The sequence below is a fragment of the Danio rerio genome, chromosome 12 (assembly GCF_052040795.2).
Source record: "Danio rerio strain M-AB ecotype USA chromosome 12, GRCz13ab, whole genome shotgun sequence".
Classification (NCBI taxonomy): Eukaryota; Metazoa; Chordata; class Actinopteri; order Cypriniformes; family Danionidae; genus Danio; species Danio rerio.
The window spans coordinates 26,400,846-26,424,702 of NC_141032.1; the positions used below are offsets into that span (position 1 = coordinate 26,400,846).

At 35.2% G+C, this 23,857-nt stretch overlaps 2 protein-coding genes across 2 annotated transcripts; one reads left to right on the plus strand and one right to left on the minus strand.

Annotated features, from left to right (window-relative positions):
* Positions 1–308: 308 nt before the first annotated feature.
* chac2 (ChaC, cation transport regulator homolog 2 (E. coli)) lies at positions 309–4,665 on the minus strand. Its single transcript, NM_001029957.1, is given in 3 exon segments — positions 309–1,715; positions 3,980–4,015; positions 4,147–4,665. Coding segments are annotated over 3 exon segments (549 nt in total). The 5' UTR covers positions 4,282–4,665; the 3' UTR covers positions 309–1,337.
* Positions 4,666–5,288: 623 nt separating this feature from the next.
* On the plus strand, positions 5,289–21,448 carry asb3 (ankyrin repeat and SOCS box containing 3). Its single transcript, NM_199874.1, is given in 9 exon segments — positions 5,289–5,650; positions 8,053–8,211; positions 8,298–8,410; positions 11,849–11,981; positions 14,822–14,999; positions 15,146–15,361; positions 17,130–17,399; positions 17,528–17,661; positions 21,212–21,448. Coding segments are annotated over 9 exon segments (1,560 nt in total). The 5' UTR covers positions 5,289–5,451; the 3' UTR covers positions 21,370–21,448.
* The last annotated feature ends 2,409 nt before the right edge of the window (positions 21,449–23,857 follow it).

Consider the following 23,857-nt stretch of genomic DNA (forward strand, 5'->3'; position numbering starts at 1 on the left):
GTCTTCAATATTGTGTTCCCAAATGTGTTAGAAATAGGACTTAATTATTATTTATACCTTAACCAATTAAGTTTTTAAATTCCTTCTCTCTCAGTAGTAGTTGAGAGCCAGTAGACTGGATATTTATTTAGAGTTAGGGGTACCATGTTTTTGAATGATTTATTTATATAAATGCATGTGAGTGTATGCTGCAAATGAAATTTCCCTACTGGGACAAATAAAGACAACTAACTACAAAAATATAGCTCTGAAAAAAGTAAGGGACCACTTCAGGGTTATTATCAGTTTTCTTGATTTGCTGTTAAAAGTTTTTTTTTTTTTTTTGGAGGGGAGAAAAATGTTCATTTGTTGTTTTTTTTACTGATAACTTGTAATGATAATATTAATAAGCCTACTATTATTTATTTTACAGAAAATGTAGGTAGTTAAATGGATGAAAAGATGGACGGAGAGAGAGGTTTTGATGGACGTTTGCTTTTTTGCATAGCAAAAAATAACCAAAATTACAAAAAAAAAAAAAAGAGGAAAAAGTGGATTGGATGGGAAAATATTAAATTTGTACTCAATAATAAAAAATAAAAAAATTCTCTGTTTATTTTGTCTATTCAGTTAATTATTTATTTATTGCATGTGTTTTTGGTGGATAAAATGTGACCTAACCATGTTTATGTTCCAGCGATTCACCTCGCATGACTTATTTTAAAGTATGGAACTTCATAAATAAACTGAAAATGGCTTTGTAGCATATTCAAGTATCCGGAGCAAAATAAAACCGACCTCAGAATATTAAAAATTCTATTATTTACATGTTCATGGACGTACCCACAACTTTCATGTGGTATATACTGAAATCTGTTTTAGCGTCTCATTATTTAACAAGACAAATAAACTGAAAACATCAAATCAAGTGCTTATTAGAATGTTTGGTCCCATTTCATATCAAGTGTCCCTAAAAGTGACATAACTACATAGTACAAAACATGTATGATGAATTTGAGGTGATTATATAAGTAAGGTAAAGGATGTTTTGTAGTATAGGTAAGTCTGAGGGTATAGATAAAGGTTTAAAGTCAACAGTGTAATTGTTAATGTTATTACACTCCGCTACCTCTTTTAAATACAAATACACAATAAGTGCATTGTACCAAATTATTAATTCAAATGTAACTACATAATAACTAGGGCCACTTAATATAAAGAGAGACCAAATACTCAGTAAAGAGACTACTGTATATTAAACAACTATTTTGTAGCGTATCTCCTGCTCATCCAATGCTTTTCCAGCTGATCTTTTTCAGTAAACAGATTCCTGAGCTCTTCAGAAGACGCTTGGTAGATCAGTCCATGTCCTCCTGCTCCTGCAGCTGCTTCACCAGACGCTCCAGAGAGAACAGGTGATCATCTAGATCTTCAGGTACTAGTTGTCGGAGGGCATCTGCCAGCTCAAACAGGTAATCTGTATTCTTGCCACTGGGCCCTACAGACTTGACTATCTGCTGAGCAATTGTCTCCAGTGGCGCAGGGCCAAGGTAATTTGGGTTGTCGCAGGAGCCGATGTAGAGCAATGTGTCTTGCATTGGCTGCTGTTGTTCATCTTTGGGATGGAATGTAACCGTGATCACGCCGTAGCCTCCTTTTTCACGGTAGTCTAGATACTCTTTCACTTCCTGTTCTTGGCCTGATGGCAACTTGTAAGCAACGCCCCACACACAGCCCTACAGGTAAGTAGAGAGTGAACCAACAGGAAGAAGAAAAGGGTTTATTCACTTTTGCTTGTGTAGTTCTTGTTTGTATGTAGGAGAAATGTCTGCTGGGATGTCTTAATGGAAATAATATTGATTTTATATTGTTAATTGATATCACAATTAGTCGTATGACATGTCTAATGAGTGTGGGACAAATGAGATGAAATATGTTTCTAGATGAATGAGTGTTTCAACATCAGATGTTGATTATCAAAACAAATTTTTTTGCAAGATGATGTTTTTTTTTTTTTTTTAAATCAAATTCAATTAAAAACAAGACTTGAAAAAATGACATTCTTAAAAAGTTTACATTTACAAGTAAAAATATATTTATAAACCTTTTTGGTGAAATTTTAGAAAAGCTAGTGTATGTTTCATGTTAATTATGCTTGATTTATTTAAAATTAATGGTGGGAAAATGGATTTAACATAACGTGTGAGTATTAAGAAACAATCTAAAGCCATAAAAATATTGTAATTATGAAATCATATTGTTTAAAACTGGCTTAATTTCATGTAAGGTTACTTAGCCTGTTTTTAGTTCACTTATAAAAAAATTATAAATTTTACAGTAAATATTACCTATCTAATATAACATAAATTTAAATTAGTTTAAAACCATCAGTTTGGGTCACAAATGTGATTTTAATTATCATAAACTATAATAGTGACTAAAAAGTTGACTAACGCATTGCATATTACGCATACTATTATAAGCAATTTTAGGATTGCCTACAGAAGTGTAATATTTACAACTAACTAAACCTTAAGTGAGGTTAACGGTGTTACTCATTATTATTTTAAACTTTATAACAGTGAATCATGAACTTAATTATAAAAGTGTGAATTTATATGAAAGGTAAATTGAGTGTAATATATTTGTTTATAAAATTTGATGATATATAGCTCGATAGATGTACAGTTGAAGTCAGAATTATTAGCCCTCCCTGTTTATTCCACAATTTCTGTTTAGCGGAGAGATTTTTTCAACACATTTCTACACATAATAGTTTTAATAACTCATTTCTAATAACTCATTTATTTTATCTTTGCCATGATGACAGTAAATAATATTTGACTAGATATTTTTCAAGACACTTCTATACAGCTTAAAGTGAAATTTAAAGGCTTAACTAGGTTAATTTGGTTAACTAGGCAGGTAAGGTTAATTAGGCATGTTATTGTATAACAGTGGTGTGTTCTGCAGACTATCAAAAAATATATATAGCTTAAAGGGGCTAATAATTATTTTTTTTTAAATTAAAAACTGCTTTTATTCTGGTCGAAATAAATCAAATAGGACTCTCTCCAAAAGAAAAAAATATTATCAGACATACTGTGAAAATTTCCTTGGGAATTAAAAAAAAGAAAGAAAAAAAAATAACATATTATATGTAAGATATTAGTTTGATATATGATAAATAGTTTGTTATATGTATATGAAAGGTAAATTTAGTTTATAATATATGATATATAGTTTATGATAGATGTAAATTAAAGGTAAATTTAGTGTAAGATTAATTTATGATATATAGTTTGATATGTACATGAAATAAATCGTAAGATATTAGTTTATGATTTATAGTTTATGATACATGTATATGAAAGGTAAATTTAGTTTATGATATAGTTTGATATGTATATAAACGGTAAATTTAGTGTAAGATATTAGTTTATGATATATTATATATAGATTATGATATGTATATGTAACAGTGTAAGATTAGTTTATGATATAGTTTATGATATATGATTATTTCGTGTATGATAGATACATACTGTATGAAAGGTAAATTTTGTTTATGATATAGTTTGATATGTATATGAATATATATATATATATATATATATATATATATATATATATATATATATATATATATATGTATATGAAATTTAGTGTAAGATATTAGTTTATGATATATTATATATAGATTATGATATGTATATGTAACTGTAAGATTAGTTTATGATATAGTTTATGATATATGATTATTTCGTGTATGATAGATACATACTGTATGAAAGGTAAATTTTGTTTATGATATATGATCATATAGTTTATGATATAATTTATGATAGATGTATATGAAAGGTAAATTTAGCGTAATATATTGGTTTACATCTTATTTAATATCCCACGAGTTCGTGCTATACAGTATACATAAATATCACCATTGTATTGGCTTTAGCCGTATAAATCGAGCAGTATTTAGTAGGTTGACAGTCATTACCTCAGGATCCTCTATTAATGTCACCACTCGGCCAGGCTGAAATACAATCAATAAGACATAAAAGTGTTAATCGGACTCTGTTAAGTGCTCTGTCACCCTGAAAGGTCGCTATGACTGAACACCTGCGGACTGTTGATCAACCCGGAGGACTTTAATGTCGAAATTACCTTTCCAGGAACTCCTCGATGATCCGTACTTCCCTGCCAGAACCGGCGACTGAAGCCTTTGACGAAGCCCACTCGTTTGTCCTCGTACGGAAAGTCAACTTTCCAAATCAAAGAGCCGTAGCCGAAAACCCACATGTTTGCTGCCGATGTCACGTCAAGTTAGCTTACAGTGTGTCAGAACACATGCTCGGCTTATATACGTTAGCGACGGATGGCGGTTTGTTTATCGGGCCCGTGTACCACTGACGGGTCTGGTTAGGTTAGTTGACACGGTTGGCATAGGTGTGGACTAAACACGGAGATTAGTACCAATGAGGAATACAAAAGAAAGACATAATGTTACTTGCCGTGGGCAGATGCGTCTTTCATCACGTTCAGTCTAAACGTCATTTGATGGGATGTTATCATTTACAAGCTGTTAATCTTGTTTATGTATGGTTTCGGTACAAAAATAAATAAATAAATGTTGACATCTGTACGTCAGTTAGTTTGAGGTTTAAGGTCGGTAATGGATCAAAAGAAATATTTTAAAATAAAAGCCCTTTTACTGGGTTAAAAATTATCCCCTTAGTAAAATGACTATGGTAACCAGAATAAATGTAAACAGTGTGTATCCTTTTTTACAGTATTAAAACTAATAAATAAACAAATAGCTTTGACATTAACGGGTTGAGGTCGTTTTATCTAAATTAATTTGCGGAGTTGAGCTTATATCGAAACTATTCTATAACTTAGTTCTTATTTAAGGGTTATGAGTTATGAACCATTTTTGTCATATTTGTTTTTATTTGTTCCAGCTATACTTTATGTAATAATGAAGAATGAAGGAGTATGCCCTACAAATAAGTGTTTCAAATATATAAATACACATATATACATATATATCGTGTTTTAAAATATGGAGTGGTTGTAGTCTAGTTGGTGGATCGATTCATTAATGTAAAAAATGTAATAAAACATTAAATTTACATTTTATATTGTTCATTTTCCCACATGTTTATGGGCGGAACATAAAATCAAACACGTTTGTTCTAGCCGGAGCCCTAAATCAGCCAATCAGAAAACGGCGTCACCGGAAATGTCCGTTATATTTTTCGGATACTGAAACTAATGTTACACCTTTTTTAATCATTCAGTTGTTTACAGATGCTTTAGCACAGCAGTATAATATCTCTTTATTGTATCGTGCATGTCTTATTAGTTTCGCAGCTGTTAAGTCATTATTTTACAATCAAGGCAGGCTTATTTTACAATCATTTGCCAAGCTGATCATAGTTGGTGATGCACAGAATGTTGTTCTAAAGTATGGACTTCACCGAGTGTTATGCAGACTCTTGCTCAGCCGTTGCGCTGGCCGCCCGGGACGGGAAGAGTCGCCGAGTTCAGAAGCTGATCCGGAGAGGCTTTGCTGTGGACGTGAAAGATAACCGGGGCTGGAACGCTCTGCATGAGGCTGCGGCGGCTGGAACAGCGGGGTGTGTTCGGCTTCTGATCCCCGCTGCTGGTAACGGTTTAATTCAGTAACGTTACCGTTAACTCTAAACTTTTAGAGCAGGGGTGCTTAAACTCGGTCCTGGAGGGCTGGTGTTTTTGATATTTTAGTTCCAACACTAATCCAACACACCTGAACCACCTGCTAATCAAGAGGGGACAGTTCACTTAGAAATAGAAATTCTGACATTGTTTTCTCGCCCGCATTTCAATGACCATATGTAACGTACTGTATGACTTACTGACCGACTTTAGTCAAACACGAGAAACAAATACCACGACAGTGAGTTTCTTAACAAAGTAAAAATAAATGTGGACTGGGTCTAAAGTGAGACGAAGTACACACTTGTGTGTCGTATTTTAAGTATAAAGATGCAAAGTGATTTTTTTTATCTTTAAAGTTTATAAACTTTTTATCTTCAACACTTGGATCAGATAGATGTTTTATATTATGTAATATAATGTAATATATTAGCACTGATTTTCCCAACAACATTTAAATATTTATATTACTATATTATTACTACGTTTATTTATTTTAATTTTTTTAACTCAGTCCCTTAATTAATCAGGGATCGCCTTAGCGGAATGAACCGCCAGTGTGTGTTTTACAAAGTGGATGCCCTTCCAGCTTAAACCTAGTACTAGGAAACACCCACACACTCTCACATGTACACACATACACTATGGCCAATTTACTTTATTCAATTCACCTATGCCACATATCTTTGGACTGGGAGAAACCCACGCGAGCACAGGGAGAACATGCAAACTCCACACAGAAATGCCAACTGACTCAGTCGGGTGCTCAAACTAGCGACATTCTTGCTGTGAAGCGACAGTGCTTACGACTGAGCCACCATGCTGCCATTATAACTGCAACTTTAAATAAATTAAACCAACTATATATTTTATAATATAATATCTATATTTGCTCAGCATAAATGAGTTGCACTTCCTTTTGAAAATTTATATTTTTGACCATATTTTCAGTGAATAGCACCTATACATTGTGGTGCATTTAAACAAAGCAGGTTTATTAAACAGTTCTATTCATTAAAATAAGAGTTTGGTCAACTAACATCTTTAGGAATTGAATGATAATACATTTAAATTTAAATAAGTCATTGCAAAAAATATTCTGAATTGCAAAGTGTTATATTTTTTATGTGTCTCTTAGTTAGATCTTTCTTTTTTCCAGTTTTGTCTTTGGTACTGACAAATCTAATGTAATTACTCATATAATATTGTTTAACAATCTCATGAAAATATCAATTTAAAAGAGAGAGGTGTGCTTATTTATTTAGAGAACTGTAAATATTTTATCTCTAAATATCTACATCTTTCTATAGATTTTGTTTATTTTTTGCATTTATTTTAACTTGATGTTTTAGTAAAATTGTAGATTTTCTACTAAATTAAAATTCAAATTATAGTTTGGATGGTTTGTAATTCTAATCTGTTTTATCGAGCCAATTTTTTTTTTTTTTTTTTTTCCAATACTAAAATAGCTGCAATGAAAATAATTTAAATAAAAAGTCCCAAAACAAAAAGTCTAAAAATCACAAATTAAAAAAAAAAAAAATCTAGGGTTAATTTTAAACTATGAACAGGCTTACAGTATTTAAAAAATATATATAAAAGATCAAAACATACTTGACTAACTTAAAAATATGAATGTAATCTGTAAAAGTATATTAGTATTAATAAAAAAGGGGTGATGACAGGTCATTTCTATGTATACGTAAATCAACAAAACAATATCTAAATGTAGTGTAACATGAATATGTTTTGGGAGCTTATGTTAAAGCTTGACAGCCCTTTAACATCATTCACATTCATTCTGTTGAAAATTGGTTCTACAGATGAAAGAATTTTGTCAAATAAATAAATCCAAATATTTTATGATAGAATGATGGGCAAATGATAACAGAATTGACATTCCAGGTAAAATATCACACTTGTAAAATTCTGGATCTAATGTGGGCAGCATGGTGGCTCAGTAGTTAGCACTGTCGCCTCACAGCCAGAAGGTTGCTGGTTTGAGTCCTGGCTGGACCAGCTGGCATTTCTGTATGGAGTTTGCATGTTCTCCTCGTGTTCGTGTGAATTTTCTCTGGGTGCTCCTGCTCCGGTTTCCCCATGGTCCAAAGACATGTGCTTTAGGTGAATTGACTAAACTAAATTGGCCATAGTGTGTGTGTGTGCATGGGTGTTTCCCAATACTGCGTTGCAGCTGGAAGGGCATCCACTGTGTAAAGCATATGCTGGAATAGTTGGCGATTTAATTCCGTCGTGGTGATCTCTGAAATAGAGACTATACCAAATGAAAATGAACGAATGAATATAAATGCTGTTTATCAAAAATGCTGCTTTTGACTGTAATGTGCACCTAATTGTTTCTCTCTATTTCAGTCAATTGCGAAGACTACGTCAACACTTTGACACACAACTCAGAGACTCCTCTATACTTTGCTGCGAAATATGGACACCTCCGGGCAGTGAAGTGGCTTATCAAAGCTGGTGCAGACATTAACAGGAAGACCAATGATCTCTCCTGTCCCCTCTATGCTGGTAAAAATGCTAAACAGTCTACAATCTCAGCATGTATGTTTCCTGTTTTGAGTCTTGCTATACATTGCTTTGCTTTTTGTTCCAAGCTGTAGATGGTGGACATAAAGATGTGATTGAGCTGTTGGTGAGAAATGGAGCAGAAGTCAATGGGACTTACTCTTTGTCAGGCTGGTCTTGCCTCCATCAAGCTGTTTACAAGGTTACTACCTAAACTCCTGATTTATGAAGCTTTAGGAACTTTTGCAGAAGCACTGCTTGCTTAATAATTTTGTGTTTTTTCTTACTTTTATATGTAAGGTCTGATCAGTTAATTATTATAAAAGACAACAATCAGATTACTTTTTATTATCCCCTTTCTTTGCACGTATACCTCTATCAATGTTTTATACCTCAAAAAGTTTAATTAAACATCAAAAAGTTGAAGCCCCAGGCCTTATTTCCTCTTTTAAAGGTCCTGTGAAATGCTTTGAAAAGTTCAGTTTTAGTCTCTGCTTGAAGTAATTATCAGAGGTTTGCCAATAGCTATGTTTTCTATCCACCTATTTTTATGCTCACTTTGGATATGGTAGATGGAAACGCCAAGATGCGCATCAATTTTGAAAATGTGCATAAAGACATATGCGCATAACAGCAGGATAAACTTTTTATTCGATAGGAAAAGATGCACACGAACTATGATGGATACTCTTTTACTGAACAAATTCCAGAATGTAATTTAACCAGCAGGCTGAACACCCTGTAAAACATCTGAAATGTTGTTTTAGTCATTGTAAAATGCCTTAAATGTTTCAGTATTAGTGTTATTATATTATTAATCCCCTCCAGAATCAAGAAAAAAAAAAAAAGTTTTAACTTTTTATATTTGGCGCCAGTTAATCAGGAAGTGATAAGTGAGTGGATTCCTTCATTGCCATTTGCACTTCGTTATGTAAACGAGTGAAGTTTACATGGACATTTTCTCGATTTTGACACGGAGCTAGTGTAATTCATATGTTCAGTACATCACCTATATTTCCTATGATGCAATGCGATTGTGAAGCAATAACAGTGTAGATCCCAAGACGTGAGGGAATTCCATTTAAACCCACTCAGATGTAGTGCTAGTAATGGACACCAGTGTAACGTAATCAATGACATACACATGAGTGAACGAGACGGAGGGAACTTACAGAGGGAAGGGCATAGAAAATTGTAAGGCCCTGCCCACACAAACATGTTTTTTTTTTTTCCAAAACCGCACTTTTTCCTATTTGGTTTAGCTGTTTGTTCATTTCAAAAATGAAGTATTAGGTGACTGAAACCAGTACTTTTTAAAAACTTTGTCCTGGGTCAAGATTTTTCAAAACTCTGGGTACAATGTGGTCGGATGGACATTACAACTTCTCGTCATGACGTAAACGTGAACATTGTTTTCTCTTGTCCGATTGGCCAACACAACTGGGTGCACATTAAGGGCCCTTTCATATACCCGGCGCAAGACGCGACGCAATAATTGTTTGCTAGTTTCAGCTTGGTGCAAGAGTCGTTTTGACATTTTGAGCCACGCTGTTTAAATAGCAAATGCATTTGCGCTCATATGTACGCCCATAGGCGTTTTGGTCTAAAAAGGAAGGCGTGTTGAGGCACATTGCTGGCATGTTGCTATTATGAGAAACTGTAATAGATTTTTCAATAGACCAGAACAAAGCCGGTCTATTGTCCAGCACAGAGCGCGTTAGTTGTGCGCCTCGCTTACACACTGCTTAATGCACACAAGATGTAGAGCAATATGCAAATGTCTTTACATATAAAAAGGAATAGAATTTTAAGGATATAATAAGAATATTTATAGGATATAAATATAAAGGATTAAAATATTACAAAACATTATTTTCTAGCCTACATAAATATAAAAACCATACTTTCATGCCTACCTTATCTCGGGGGGCTTTTTCAGTTTATTCATGACAATTTGCTTTTGTTTAATGTTATCATGATTAGCAGTATTATTTTTTATATCCATATATATATTTGTTTTATTAAAAACAAGCTTAGATTTGCCCACCTGTCAGGTTTCAGACCATATTGGGCACAGCATATGTGTTTGGATATAACTTAGTTTTTTGAGCACACTTCGTTATTATTGTTCATTTATTCGTTTGCTGGAAATTAGAGCTGAATTTAGAAATAGTTTTGAAACAAATCTTTACGCTTAACAAACTAAATTAATTATTTATAGGCTAATTGATGTTTGTGCGTACAAGGTTTCCCTATCCACGAGAGCAAATGTGAAAGTAGATAATGAGAGGCCTTCTCTCTCATGCTCTGTTTAACTGTTTTCTTGCTAGTGAAACGCTCAGTTTTTCCACTTACAAAGTCATCATTTAAATAGCAAATGCGCTATGGTGAGACGCAACTGGCGCTTAAAAGGAATGGGAGATGAGACTCCTCAAACACACCTGTAACTCATTAAGAAAATAAGCTCAACACTTTTAGACCATGCGCCATGGCGCAAAGTGGATTTTTCTATCCTGATATTAGCAAAAGTGGATTCTGACACGCCCTGAATGCGTTTGCGCCCTGTGCTTTGCACTGCGCATGAATCGTCAAAATAGAGCCCTAAAGGTTCAAGACAACTGGATAGTTTTGAGCTTTTGTCAGCTAATTTAAAAAAATTAATTTTGGGTCATGATCAAAATCTGTGATGTATCGCTCATCTGCTAGTCCAGTGATGACTTATCGGTTTCTCATTATTATTTATAGCTGAAATTTCTTATCCTACAAGATTTGTATGTTTATATCTTCTAAGTGTGAATGTTTTCACTGTTTTAGAGCAAACTAGTTATCCTTAAGACTTACATGCTGATACTAGCATCTAAAAATCTTTATTTAAGGGTGCTTTCACACCTGTGAATCGATTCAGTTGTTCCGAAACAGAGATTACAATTGTTACATTGTTGCTCTTTGCTCTTGGAGCGGTTCGCTTTCACACTGCAAAGTTTCTAATCGGACCAAAAGAGCTAAAACAAGTCACTTGCGAGTAAACTCTCCTTACATTGGTCAGAGTGTCAGGGTTTATTTTGCAGCGTCCCGCTCAGCTGTCAAGAGAGGTGGTGGTTTGGGGGTGATTGACAGGGTGCGCGCGCATGTCTGAGGAGAGATGCGGTGGGGAGGGGTGAGAAGGGTGCGCGACGATGCCTATTTGAGGACCGGGAGGGAGACGCGAGATTACCGGGAGATCATCACTCGTTTGCGGGCATCCGGAGACTCGCAAAACTTCCCGCCATACTCATAATTCTCTTTTCATATAGTCGTAAGCCTATTACATATCCATAAAACACTGTGATATAACCGCGCTCGGATCGGATCGCTTTTTCAGTGCAGTCGAACCGCTCCAGGGTTTGTTTCAATCGAGCCGAGACCACCTCATTCAAGCGATCTCGGAGCGATTACTTTGGCGCGGAACAGAGCGCGATTACCCTGTTCACATATGCCAAACGAACCGCACTAACTAGGCAAACGAGACACTTTCCGAAACAAAAGTGTAGGTGTGAAAGCACCCTTAATTTCATGGGACCTTTAAATCCAACATCTGAGACAGTTATCAAAATCTTTCATTAAGAATTCAATGAAATAAGTGTGCAAATATCATATGCAGGGCCATATTGAGATTGTGCGGTACCTGGTGAGCTTGTGCACTCTGGAGGCTGTGGATGACTATGGGATCACACCATTATTCGTTGCTGCACAATATGGACATCACCAATGCTTGGATATTCTTGCAAATGCTGGTAAGGAGACTTTTTTTTTTAATGATTAACCTTGTGTGAACTGGATCTAACCAGTCATATGCTTCTGTTTTTCTACATTACATATCTTGGCCAATGTTCAGTGTTTGGTCTTGCAACATGAGAGCTACTGTATCACTGCTGTATCCACAGCACTGTTTACAGTGACCTGTTTTTCAGAGGCAGATAAGCAGGTTGGTTTTTGGGTCGTTGACATGCCACTCTCTTTTTATGTAATAATTTATTAGGAAAATGCATAATTTTTTTGCATAATTACTTAGACATCTATGGTGAACATGCTTGCCACTTTTAGGAGGAAAGACTTAAAGTAAACATTCTTAATATGATTTTAAAGCAAAAAAAGCATTCTGAAATTATATTATGGAAGAAAGCATGTTATGTAGTTTGAGCATCTCTATGCTTATTAATATTTGAAGAACTTTTGTCTGCAGATGCACGTCTAATCAAATTATATCATAGTGAAGACTCCTTTTAGCCCCTTGTGGCTGTGTGTCAAGGTCAATGTCTCTCAAAGTATCAGAGAAGTTTGTCCTTGCCACAAGGCAAGGTTAGAGTGTTGTAAGATGTTATGTAGCAAAGAGGTTGCTCCTTTTATCTAGCAAGGATCCATGAGTAAAATTTAATGTTTGATATTAAATTTTAATGTGACAATTGATATATTTTTGTTTCAAGCAGATGAATACGCATTTTATCGATCAGATTAAACTTTAATTAATTTATCATTTTTTCCACACATGCAACACAACGTTTACAGCATTGACGATGAGATGAAATATTGTGCACCAAATTGGCATGCTGAAACAGTCGTGTAACAGCGAAGTCTAGTGTTAGGATGCTCAATAATCTTTTTTAATATACATACAAAGATATGATTGAAGAAATAATATTAGAATAGGGCAATATTTCAATATTGAATAGAAATAATATTTCAGTTTTAATAATTTTGATTAAAGAAATGCAGACTTGATTGACATAAGAAACATTTTTTTTTATTAAAGTACTGAATTTATCCTGTGTGAAAATAGATGTTACAATTTTATTTTTATTTTAAAGTAATAATTAAGATTACACTGTTGGCTGAAAGTGTAAGGAAATTTACGTTTTTCTTTTACATGACCTTTAGATTCTAAAATAGTTTAAAGTTGATAATTTATAAATTACAGAGGAAATAAAAAACTTCATACACCGTTAACATGCTCTCATGTTCATGAACCAAACCAAACCACCTATTTGGTGGATTACTTAGAAATACCCAATAATGTGGCATCTATGTAACCTTATGTATATTTCTACATTAGTTCTAAGACTTTTGCATAAACTATACTGAGCATTGTTGGAATCTTATTTGTAACATTTTAAATGGCTATTTAAGGGTTAGTTCACCCACAATTTAAAAATTTTGTTCATTTGTTAGTTTGTATTATAAATATGAACAAATGTTTTATGGGATTGGAACAAAATGTGGGTAAGTAATTAATAAAAATAAACATTTTGGTTTGACTAACCCTTTAAAGAGCCCCTATTTTGCATTATAAAACAGGTCTTAAAAACAGGCTGATTTGCATGAAAGTTGAAAAAACACTTTCATTGTCTTATAATATGCATTTATTTTTACCTTATTATCCCAACGACTCCCATATGATTCTTTTAGCGATTCATTTGTTCCCAAACCCCTCCTTTGCACAAAGATAATTTGTGCTGATTAGTCCGATGACCCAGTCTGTTGTGATTAGTTGACTGCTTTTAGCGTGAGACATAGAAAAACGTCCACCATGGCTATGAAGTAGCACACAGAGTATGTGAGAACCCAATGCAGGAATGTAATAAAACAATGCAATTAAACACCAGCATATTACTCTATTCTTAACCCTAACCCCAAGTAACCATGTGAGGAACAGCGGATGGTGGGTATAACAAAGGCAACCGGATCGCAAGTTCAGAAACGCATTTAAATCGGTGAAGGAAGAAGCATGTGTCACATTTTTAACATGACTTTGGATGCAATTTGTGAACAACCCCACAAAGATTTAACCTGAGAGATACAGTACAAGCACTGATCTATAATAATAAAAGATCCGAACCCAACATGATTCATTTATTCGACTCTTGAGTCTACTATTTCGTTAAAGAATCAAGTTTTAAACACGGTTTTCAGATTTACACATTGCATGGACGGTCATTTTCAAAAACCCATAATAGGGGATCTTTAAATCAGGGGTGTACAAACTCTGTCCTGGATAGTTTAGCTCCAGCCAAGCACAGTCAAGCACACCTGAACCAGCTAATTAAGGTCTTACAAGATAAACTAGAAACTTCCAGACAGGTTTGTTGAAGAAAGTTGTAGCTAAACTCAGCCGGACACTGGCCCACCAGGAAAAAGTTTGGACACCCCTGCTTTAAATAAAGAAAGCTTGCTGTCACATTCTGCTTGTTATGTAGCATAGAACAATCAATGTTTCCCTCTATTCATTTAAATAGAGAAAGCTCTCAATATCTGCAATAGTTGTTTACGAGCACCGCTTAGTCATATCACACATTTAAAGCCAATTATTTTAGTGTGTTCACTACAGTTCCTAGTCCTGCTGCATCTCAAACGCAAATATTTTACCAACATCATTAAACAATGAATCACTGTCTGACCATCTGTGATTTAGCATAGATATAAACATCACGGGTATTATTTTGAATAGTATTACAGCACACATATATTAGCATAATTTATTGTTCACTTTTGACATTTAGTAGTGTTTGGACCCAGAAACCAGTGACTTCAGACTTAACAAGTGGATATAAACCTTAAGCACAGATTGTCATTGCCACAGGGGCAAATGTGAACTGCCAGGCAAACGATCTGGCCACACCTCTGCTCATTGCTGCTCAGGAGGGCCACGAACAGTGTGTGGAGTGTTTACTGGCCCATGGAGCTGACCCGAACCTGTACTGCAATGAGTACTGCTGGCAGCTCCCCATTCTCGCCGCGGCTCAGTTCAATCGATTGAGGTACAGCAACTTCATCAGCATGATAATAAATGCATCTTAAATCCAACCTTTTACAGTTTTTAAATGAAGATGTTGAAAGCATAACTGTGGCTTTCATGAAGTAAATTTAGCATTTATCTGGCTGCTCTTTTCTTGTCGTTCTCTAGTATTTTAGAGAAGCTGATTCCAGTAACAAAGCGAGAATGTGACCGGGGTGAAGGAAAGGTCAGTCCGGTTTATTTGGCAGTACTTGGTGGACACGCAGACAGCCTTCGGGCCTTGCTACAGAAAGGCTACAGTCCAGATGCCCAGAGCTGTCCGCAGTTTGGCTACAGCTGCCCTTTGGAGATGGCACTGTGGACATGGCTTGATGCCTCTTGGAAGTATGACACAGATGTACACTAATGTCAAGCTTTTCATAAAAACATCTTTTGCTTCTTTTATGTTCCTAATATTATCCTTTTCACACATAATTTGTAAATACTTTTGCTGACCCTTCTGTTTGAGTTTGTTTATTGTAAATGTTATTTAGAACACACCCCTTTAAAGCACAGGTGGCAAATGCAGTTCCTGGAGGGCGCAGCTACACACCGTTTAGTTCCAATCTTCTTTAACACAGTTATGCTGTGATCACACTACAGTTTGAGCATGCAACATTCTGTCGTACGGTGCTACGAAAAAGGGGGACACTAAACAAGATGATAATTTGCGTTAAAGCTAAACTGCAGAGCTGTGGCCTGGCAGGAACTGGTTTTGAAAGTTTTCATGCCACCACATCATGTTCATCACATGACATACCGCTGCCTCAGTTATATGTGTGTGTGTGTGCGCGTGTGCGTGCGTGTGTGTGTGTGTTTTTAATTTTTCCCCTCTGCAAATATTGACAAATATCCTAATAGCATTGTAATTTATCTGTAATTTTTATTCTCAAATATGTGTAAGAACATTTATTCAATGTTTAAATAGCTTAATAATGAACTTTACTTGATCTATGATTGCTGATGAGGACTAAAATGTTTATCTATGCTGCAGAGACGATTAGAGCTGCTGGATTTACAACATGTTAATTAATCATTTTCATTCAAAATGCATGAAAGTAATTGGTGGTTTAACTGGAAGAGGAATAGAGTAAATGTTCTAGTAACAAACACTATGTTTAATATAAACCAATATTTACAGTTATTGTATTAAATACAAAACTGAAAGGTAAAACAAAAGAACAAATACATACTCCACTAATTGTCTTTGTAAAAGACGTACAGGCAAAAATTAAAAAACAAAACAAAATAGAGAATTAAATGTCCAATTATGCTTAAAAATAATAATTTTTGCTGTCTCGTAGACATCACTGAGTATTCTTCTAACCATAAATATTATGTTTCGCTAGTACTCATGTGTAATTGAATGTCTGAAATCTAAAATAAATGTTATTTTAAAATGCTGATAAATTGTCATAAAACAACATTTGAATTTAGCGGTTATTGACACACGTGGACTGAACATAATCACACCGGTGTGATCGTATACATGAAATAGTTAAAGTGACGATTTGCTCAAAAATACAATTTTCTTCTTAATTTACTCATACTCAAGTGGTTAGTGCTGTCACGATACTGGAATTCGATACCAATTAGTACTGAAATTTTAAAATCCCCCATTTCCTGCTAACATTTGAGCACTGTTGAGTAACTACAGATACAATGACACTCTCGTATGTCAGCTCTTAAACAGACCAGGTGATCATTGTTGCTTTAAAACACTCCAGTGTCCCTGTATCTGTAGTCACACTAATCAAACTGTGGTAAGTTCGGTGAACTGATGACCTTGACGGCCAATCACAGCCATATCTGTTGAGCACATGAGCTAAATTGCAAATCCGCGCGGTGTAAGAACGTGTACAACAGTACTTAAATGTTAGCGGGAAATGGACGTTTTTAAGATTACAGTAATTGTTACCGAATTCCGGTATCGTAACAACACTCATGAATTTATTTCTTCAATACAAAACAATTTATTCTTAAGATTGTTGGAAAAATGCAGCCATTGACATCCACATCCACTGGACCAAAAAATACTATAGATGTCAGTGGCTTCCTGTATGTGTCAAAATAACCCACTGCATAATGATAAAGGCTTTTTTTCTTGTCCCAGTTTAAACAGCGAGTGTCACCAAGCTCAAGAGATCACTCTGATTCTGCTGGCCGCAGGCGCTCATGTGAACACGTCCATCTACGGCTTCACTTTACAAGGCCATGTACCAGAGCACCTGCCCTTAATCCTAAAGCATGCTGGTCTACCTCAGGGTGACCGACTGCGAGAACTGATCGACAGAGCCCTAACTGAGGTGAAAGATGCCTCTTTCTGGCTCCCCCTGCTGCTAAAAGCGGGACTCGATCCCATGCTACTCCTCCAGGACAAACTGTAAGCAACACATTATTGTGGTTGTTGTGTTCTTATTTTAATCATTCAGCTTTGAATAAATGATGGTGCTTTATTAACGTCAGTGTTAAGCTCTTCACTTCTGCCTGTTTTGCTCTAATTGGATGCAGGCTTGAGGAAGCGGGGAACGACGCGCTTAATTTCTTTTTGGAGTTTGTTAATTGGAAGACTCTGCCATCAGAAATGCTTCAGATTCTCGCTCACCGGCGAGCCGAGGGCACCTGGACACCACGTAAACATTTCGGTATGACATTATTGTATGTTTGAGTGGGTGTGTTTACATGAGCATCAGTAATATAGTTATTTATCTTATTATAGAAAATACAGAATTATGATTTAAAGGGCACCTATGATGAAAATCTACTTTTGTGAGCTGTTTGGACAGAACTGTGTAGGTATAGGATGTCCTCTGTCATATTGGAGTGATAGAAGCCCAATCAGTGTCTTTTTTTTTTTTATTTACTGAGTAAATACACTAAAATAGTATCTAAATCCCAGTCATTTTGAGGCCCACCGCAACGTGACATAGGAGTGCGGTTTTCTCAACCCACCGAATTGATTGACAGGGGCCATTTTTCTATAATAACATGTATACACGTCCACAAAACATTTTTTTGTAAATAAACTGGGGTTAAGACATATGTTTAAACTCTCTGTGATCACCTGCACCTCAATAATTAATTCTATAAGTTTAAAACGTTTTTAAAACAGCATATTTTTAATAGAGTAAAATCACTGTGATTCTTAACCGCTATTATCATCATGGCTGCATGGTGTCAGTAAAAGCACATATATGTGTTTTTGTGTGTACTACAAATGGCATTTGGGTGTTACTCATCATTTCAGAAAGGCTTGAATAAACCACCAGAGATAAATAAAATAAACTTACTTGGCATTTTTGACTAGTTACCTTATTTTAGCTTCATCCAAGTCTGTCTCTCACTGACAGCTGTTTATCTGACATAATGCATGAGAAGCAGACATGCATGTCTGAGCGGTGGGTGGGGAGAAGCAGCTCATTTGGATTTAAAGCCACAGGCTACAAAAACAGCTACTGTGCCCCCCAGACATCAAAATAGATTTTACATTATATAATAAATAATCTGATGGGTATTTTGAGCTGATACTTTACAGACACAATCTGGAGACACCAAAGTCTTATCTTACATCTTGTAAAAGAGGTAAAATAGGTGCCCTTTAAGGTGTTTGCATAGTGGAAATTTGGAATAAATTTTTGGAGTATTCATGTTTTAGTATGTTGTAGTACATGAATCAATTAATGGCACACATCATTATGTCCCAATATGATGCCATCAAACACTTTTACTCTAATTTTACAAAATGATATGGTAGATTATTAACCAGAGTTTTGTCTTAGGGTGCTTTCACACCTATACTTTTGTTTCGTAACGTGTCTCGTTTGCCCAGTTAGCGCGGTTCATTTGGCATATGTGAACAGGGCAATCGTGCTCTGTTCCGCTCCAAAGTAATCGCTCCGAGACCGCATGAGTGAGGTGGTCTCGGCTCGATTGAAACGAACCCTGGAGAGGTTCGATTGCAGTGAGAAAGCGATCCGATCCGAGCGCGGTTATCACAGTGTTTTATGGATATGTAATAGGCTTACGGCTATATGAAGAGAGAATTATGAGTATGGCGGGAAGTTTTGCGAGTCTCCGGATGCCCGCAAACGAGTGATGATCTCCCGGTAATCTCGCGTCTCCCTCCCGGTCCTCAAATAGGTATTGTTGCGCACCCTTCTCACCCCTCCCCACCGCGTCTCTCCTCAGACATGCGCGCACACCCTGTCAATCACCCCCAAACCACCACCTCTCTTGACAGCTGAGCGGGACGCTGCAAAATAAACCCTGACACTCTGACCAATGTAAGGAGAGTTTACTCACACGTGACTTGTTTTAGCTCTTTTGGTCCGATTAGAAACTTTGCAGTGTGAAAGCGAACCGCTCCAAGAGCAAAGAGCACCAATGTAACAATTGTAATCTCTGTTTCGGAACAACTGAATCGATTCACAGGTGTGAAAGCACCCTTAATCGTGTTAACATGTAAACACACTGAATGTCCAGAACAACATGTTTGTGCGTTTTTGGTATTTATTGTATATTTGCAATTATTTTAGAGACCAAATATAGCAGTGTAGTAATTAATGGATTTGATTTAGTCAGCTTCAGTAAACTTGTAAATAAATATAAATATAAATATATATGTGTGTGTGTGTGTGTGTGTGTGTGTGTGTGTGTGTGTGTGTGTGTGTGTGTGTGTGTGTGTGTGTGTGTATACACACTGTGTGTACCTATAGTGTTAGATCACACTCTTCACGCCAGATAAGTAATGATGATAAAGAAAGAGCAGGGTTTATTGAATAATCTTAGTTGCATATGTTCAGAATAAATCCAACAAGTGTCATCATGCCACAAGCAATGGCAATGGAAAATTACTGCTTCACAACCATGTCCAGAGACAATACAGACGTTGCAATGGAGACATTCTCTTATCTCTTACTCATGATAACAAGTGTTGCTTGAATCCACACAGTCATAAGATTATATTAATTTGGAAAAAATAAAATCATATTGAAGCAATAATGGTCATAATAACATAAAAACATAATAATAATTATAAATAATAATAATAATCAAATCATTATTTATCAAAATTATTTAATGATAATTATATAAATTATTCATGAACATATGATTAAATAAAATAATTAAAAATAAATTAATATAAACATATGAACATAAAACACAACACAAATAAATGTTTTTTTTTTTTTAAATACACACAAATTTGCTACAAGGATTGTCAGATCCTTAGTTAGATTCTTTAATTGTAAAAATATATAATATTATAAAATAGATGAATTAAAGATGAGATTTCCTTAATCTAACATCATTATACAGTTGAAGTCAGAATTATTAGCCCCCCTTTTCCCTATTTCCCAAAGATGTTTAACAGTGCAAGGGAATTTTCACAGTATGTCTAATAATATTCTTTCTTCTGGAGAAAGTCTTATTTTTTATTTTGGCTAGAATAAAAGCAGTTTTTATTTTATTTTTTTAAAACTTTTTAAGGTAAAAATTATTAGCCCCTTGAAGCTATATATTTTTTGATGGTCTACAGAACAAACCATCGTTATACAATAACTTGCCTAATTACCCTACCCTTCCTGGTTGACTTGGTTAAGCCTTTAAATGTCACTCTAAGCTGAATACTAGTGTCTTGAAAAATGTCTAGTAAAATATTATGTACTGTCATCATGGCAAAGATAAAATAAACCAGTTATTAGAAATGAGATATTAAAACTATTATGTTTAGAAATGTGTTAAAAAATCTTCTCTCCCTTAAACAGAAATTGGGGATAATTCTGACTTGAACTGTACATTATAATTGGAAAAAAAATATGTTCATTATTCCTGTCACAGTCTTCTGAATTCATATGTTTCTAGCATGATAGTTTGCTGCTTAAAATACAGTCTTTAATGTTTATCAATGGTAAAAACATTTATACTGTTTGATGTTTTTATGCAAACTTCAGTTGTTCGGTTGGTTGTTATCCTGATGGATGGAAAATTCAGAAGCAATAATGTGAAAAAATAGTAACAGAGAAATTGTACTGTCAGTTTTGATCAAGTTAATGCACCCTGCTTAACAAAAGAATCAGTGTCATTTTTGAAAAGTTACATAACTGTATTTTCCGGGCTTACTGGATTCTAAAGATGTCTGATCTGACATGATAAATGGCCACACCTCAGCAACCTTTTCTTTCTGCATTCCAGAATCAGTCCCTGTCCTTGCGCATCTGTGCCGCCTGGCAGTGCGGGCACACGTGGGCAGCGATACTCTGTCTAAACCCTCCTTCATCCAGCAGCTGCCCATTCCCTCTCTGCTTCAAGACTACCTTCATTTCAGCGACGTCTCAGGCCTGCTTACGTAACTGTTCTCCATGGCTAATTAAGCTATCTCCACCGCAGTATCTTGTACATAATGTTAATAAAATTTTAATGACCGCTCAATGAAGCCAGACCCTGACACTTTTCATTACCTTGATATTTAAAAAATGTGGGAGGACAAATGGAGAATTCCAGCAATTTATCTCCAGCTCTTCGTTCCCCTCTTCCACAGCTGGCCTTCATACTGAGTTGGTGTTGAAATTCACCTCTGCTCCGTGTCTTTGGTCTGCCTCGTTATCTTCTCTCTCCTCTCTGTCTGCCTCCAAGGTCACTCAGCCTCAAAGACGCACACTCTCCTCGAATGTTAATTGCTAACACAGTCACACTCATTCAGAGACGCTACTATCTGCCTTTAGTCATACTATTTCTTTAACATTTTATGCTACCTTCAGAAGCTTGCTTTTAATTTAAAGGGGTGCTTGGTTATTACTTTAGTTTGTGTCTAATATTGCAGTTTTGAGCATAAACAACATCTGCAAATTTTCCAATACAAAGGGAGATGTTGTTGTTACATAATTCACATTTTGATGCCAACAAATGGCTGGTAGGGGCTACAGAAAATCTCTTCTTGAGTTTACAACACCACCAAACATAGAATGTGCGTGGTGTTTCTGGTTTTCTTGCGTTACAGTTTGGTAGTGTACAGTGTGGTACTCTTGTATTTCCATTTCTACTGTCAGAAGTGCCAGAATAGCGAACTGGACCATACACTTTTTGGGACCATTTCATTAGGGTACCTATTGGAACAGTTTGGCATCAAATGAGAAGAGCGATTTCAGAAACAAGCGGCAATCTTCTGCTCTTTCTTGTGAAGCAAATATGGAAGTGACTGAAACTGCAATTCTCAGACTGGCCACTTGAGGCTGGCTCCAAAAGGGAGTAAATCCCATGGACTCCTAAGTTAAAATGCCCATTTTTACAGCAGAAAAAAAGTGTTTTCAGCCTGGTATAAAATTGTTTTTTTTATGCATATATCTAATATTAATTATCATGTCAGCTGTGAGGGGGACAATGCTTTATATATTTATATTTTTTTAATTTTGACATTTTGTTTAATTGATCTTAAGCCTTAAAATCCTGCATAGTTAAAGGCATGCTGCCTTCTCTCATTTGCGTATTTAAAATAATGAACTTGAGATGTGATCAACCCCTACGGCTTTCTTCTTCAAGCCAGACTGATATTGATCACAACTTTCTGGCATACTTTTTGGCATACTACCAAGTAAGTGTACTGTTGGCAGTGCAAAGGCAAATTGCTCAGATTGACCTGTACCGAATCATGCTGTACGGTACTGTACTGTACCTTAATGTTCAGTGAAAAGGCATTAGACAATCAAAATGCTCAGTTATGAGGCATTAGACAATTAGAAAACACTTGGCCAGCTGACCAATCATGGCCCATGATATATTTCTGAGGGAGAGGCTTCGTATTTACCTTATAAGCACAATCTATAATCTTCGAAAATAGTTGATGGACAACACCGTAAAAATGCAGTTTTTAACTTTTCACAATATAATACTTTGGTGATATTCTTCAACACATTTCCTTCAAAAAAGATTTAATCACAATGTCCTCAGCTATTTTTGTATTTAAAAAAGGCTTGATGGCAAAAAGCGTATACATTTTGAAAATCCATAAAAACTTGCATGCAAAACTGAGTAGGATAAACTTTTTATGCGATAAGAAAAGATAAATTTACAGAATAATTTGCAGCATGCACATCAAAGTAGTCATGAGATTTTGTTTTAACGGATCGGGATGAAAATAGACAAGACGGAACAGCATTAATTAATTAAAGGACAAACCACACTGCACAACATCTGAAATGTGGCTTTGTTCATTTATAGTCTTCATCTTCTGAAGTAATTTATTGTATAAGAAAAAATCCCACAGTGGCTTCTCTTACAGCAGGAAATATTCATCTTTTTGATATTTGTCTCCAGTTAATCAGAAAGTGATGGTATTTTTCTCTTTGACTCTTTGGTTGGAAACAAAATGTGATATTCCAGTTTTGTGGAAAAACAATTGCATCTTTGTTTGGAAACAAAGCAGCTGGCTCGAATGTCAGGACTCTATAGAGACTTTTATGTTCTTTTAAACATGTAACAACAGAACATTTGTAATGGCAGGATGTCCGTTTGGTCTTAAAATGTCTTAAATTTCAAAAACTAAATTTTAGGCTTTAAAAAAAAATCTTAAATTTTTATCAGGTTTTAATTTTCCTCTTTCCAAGTAAAGATACCCAATCTGGCAAACACTAAATCACCAAGAATCCATCTGATCCATCTTTTAAATTAGTTTTTTTATGGCAGAGATACAATTTACAACAGCTGTTAGACATTTTTACAGCAAATTCTCCAAATTAAATTCTCTAATCAGGGAAAGAAAATCAAAGCAGCACATCCCTTTACATGATCTTTTATTAATAGTTTTTAACAGAAGTAACTTGGCCATTAGAAAAAAAAAATCTT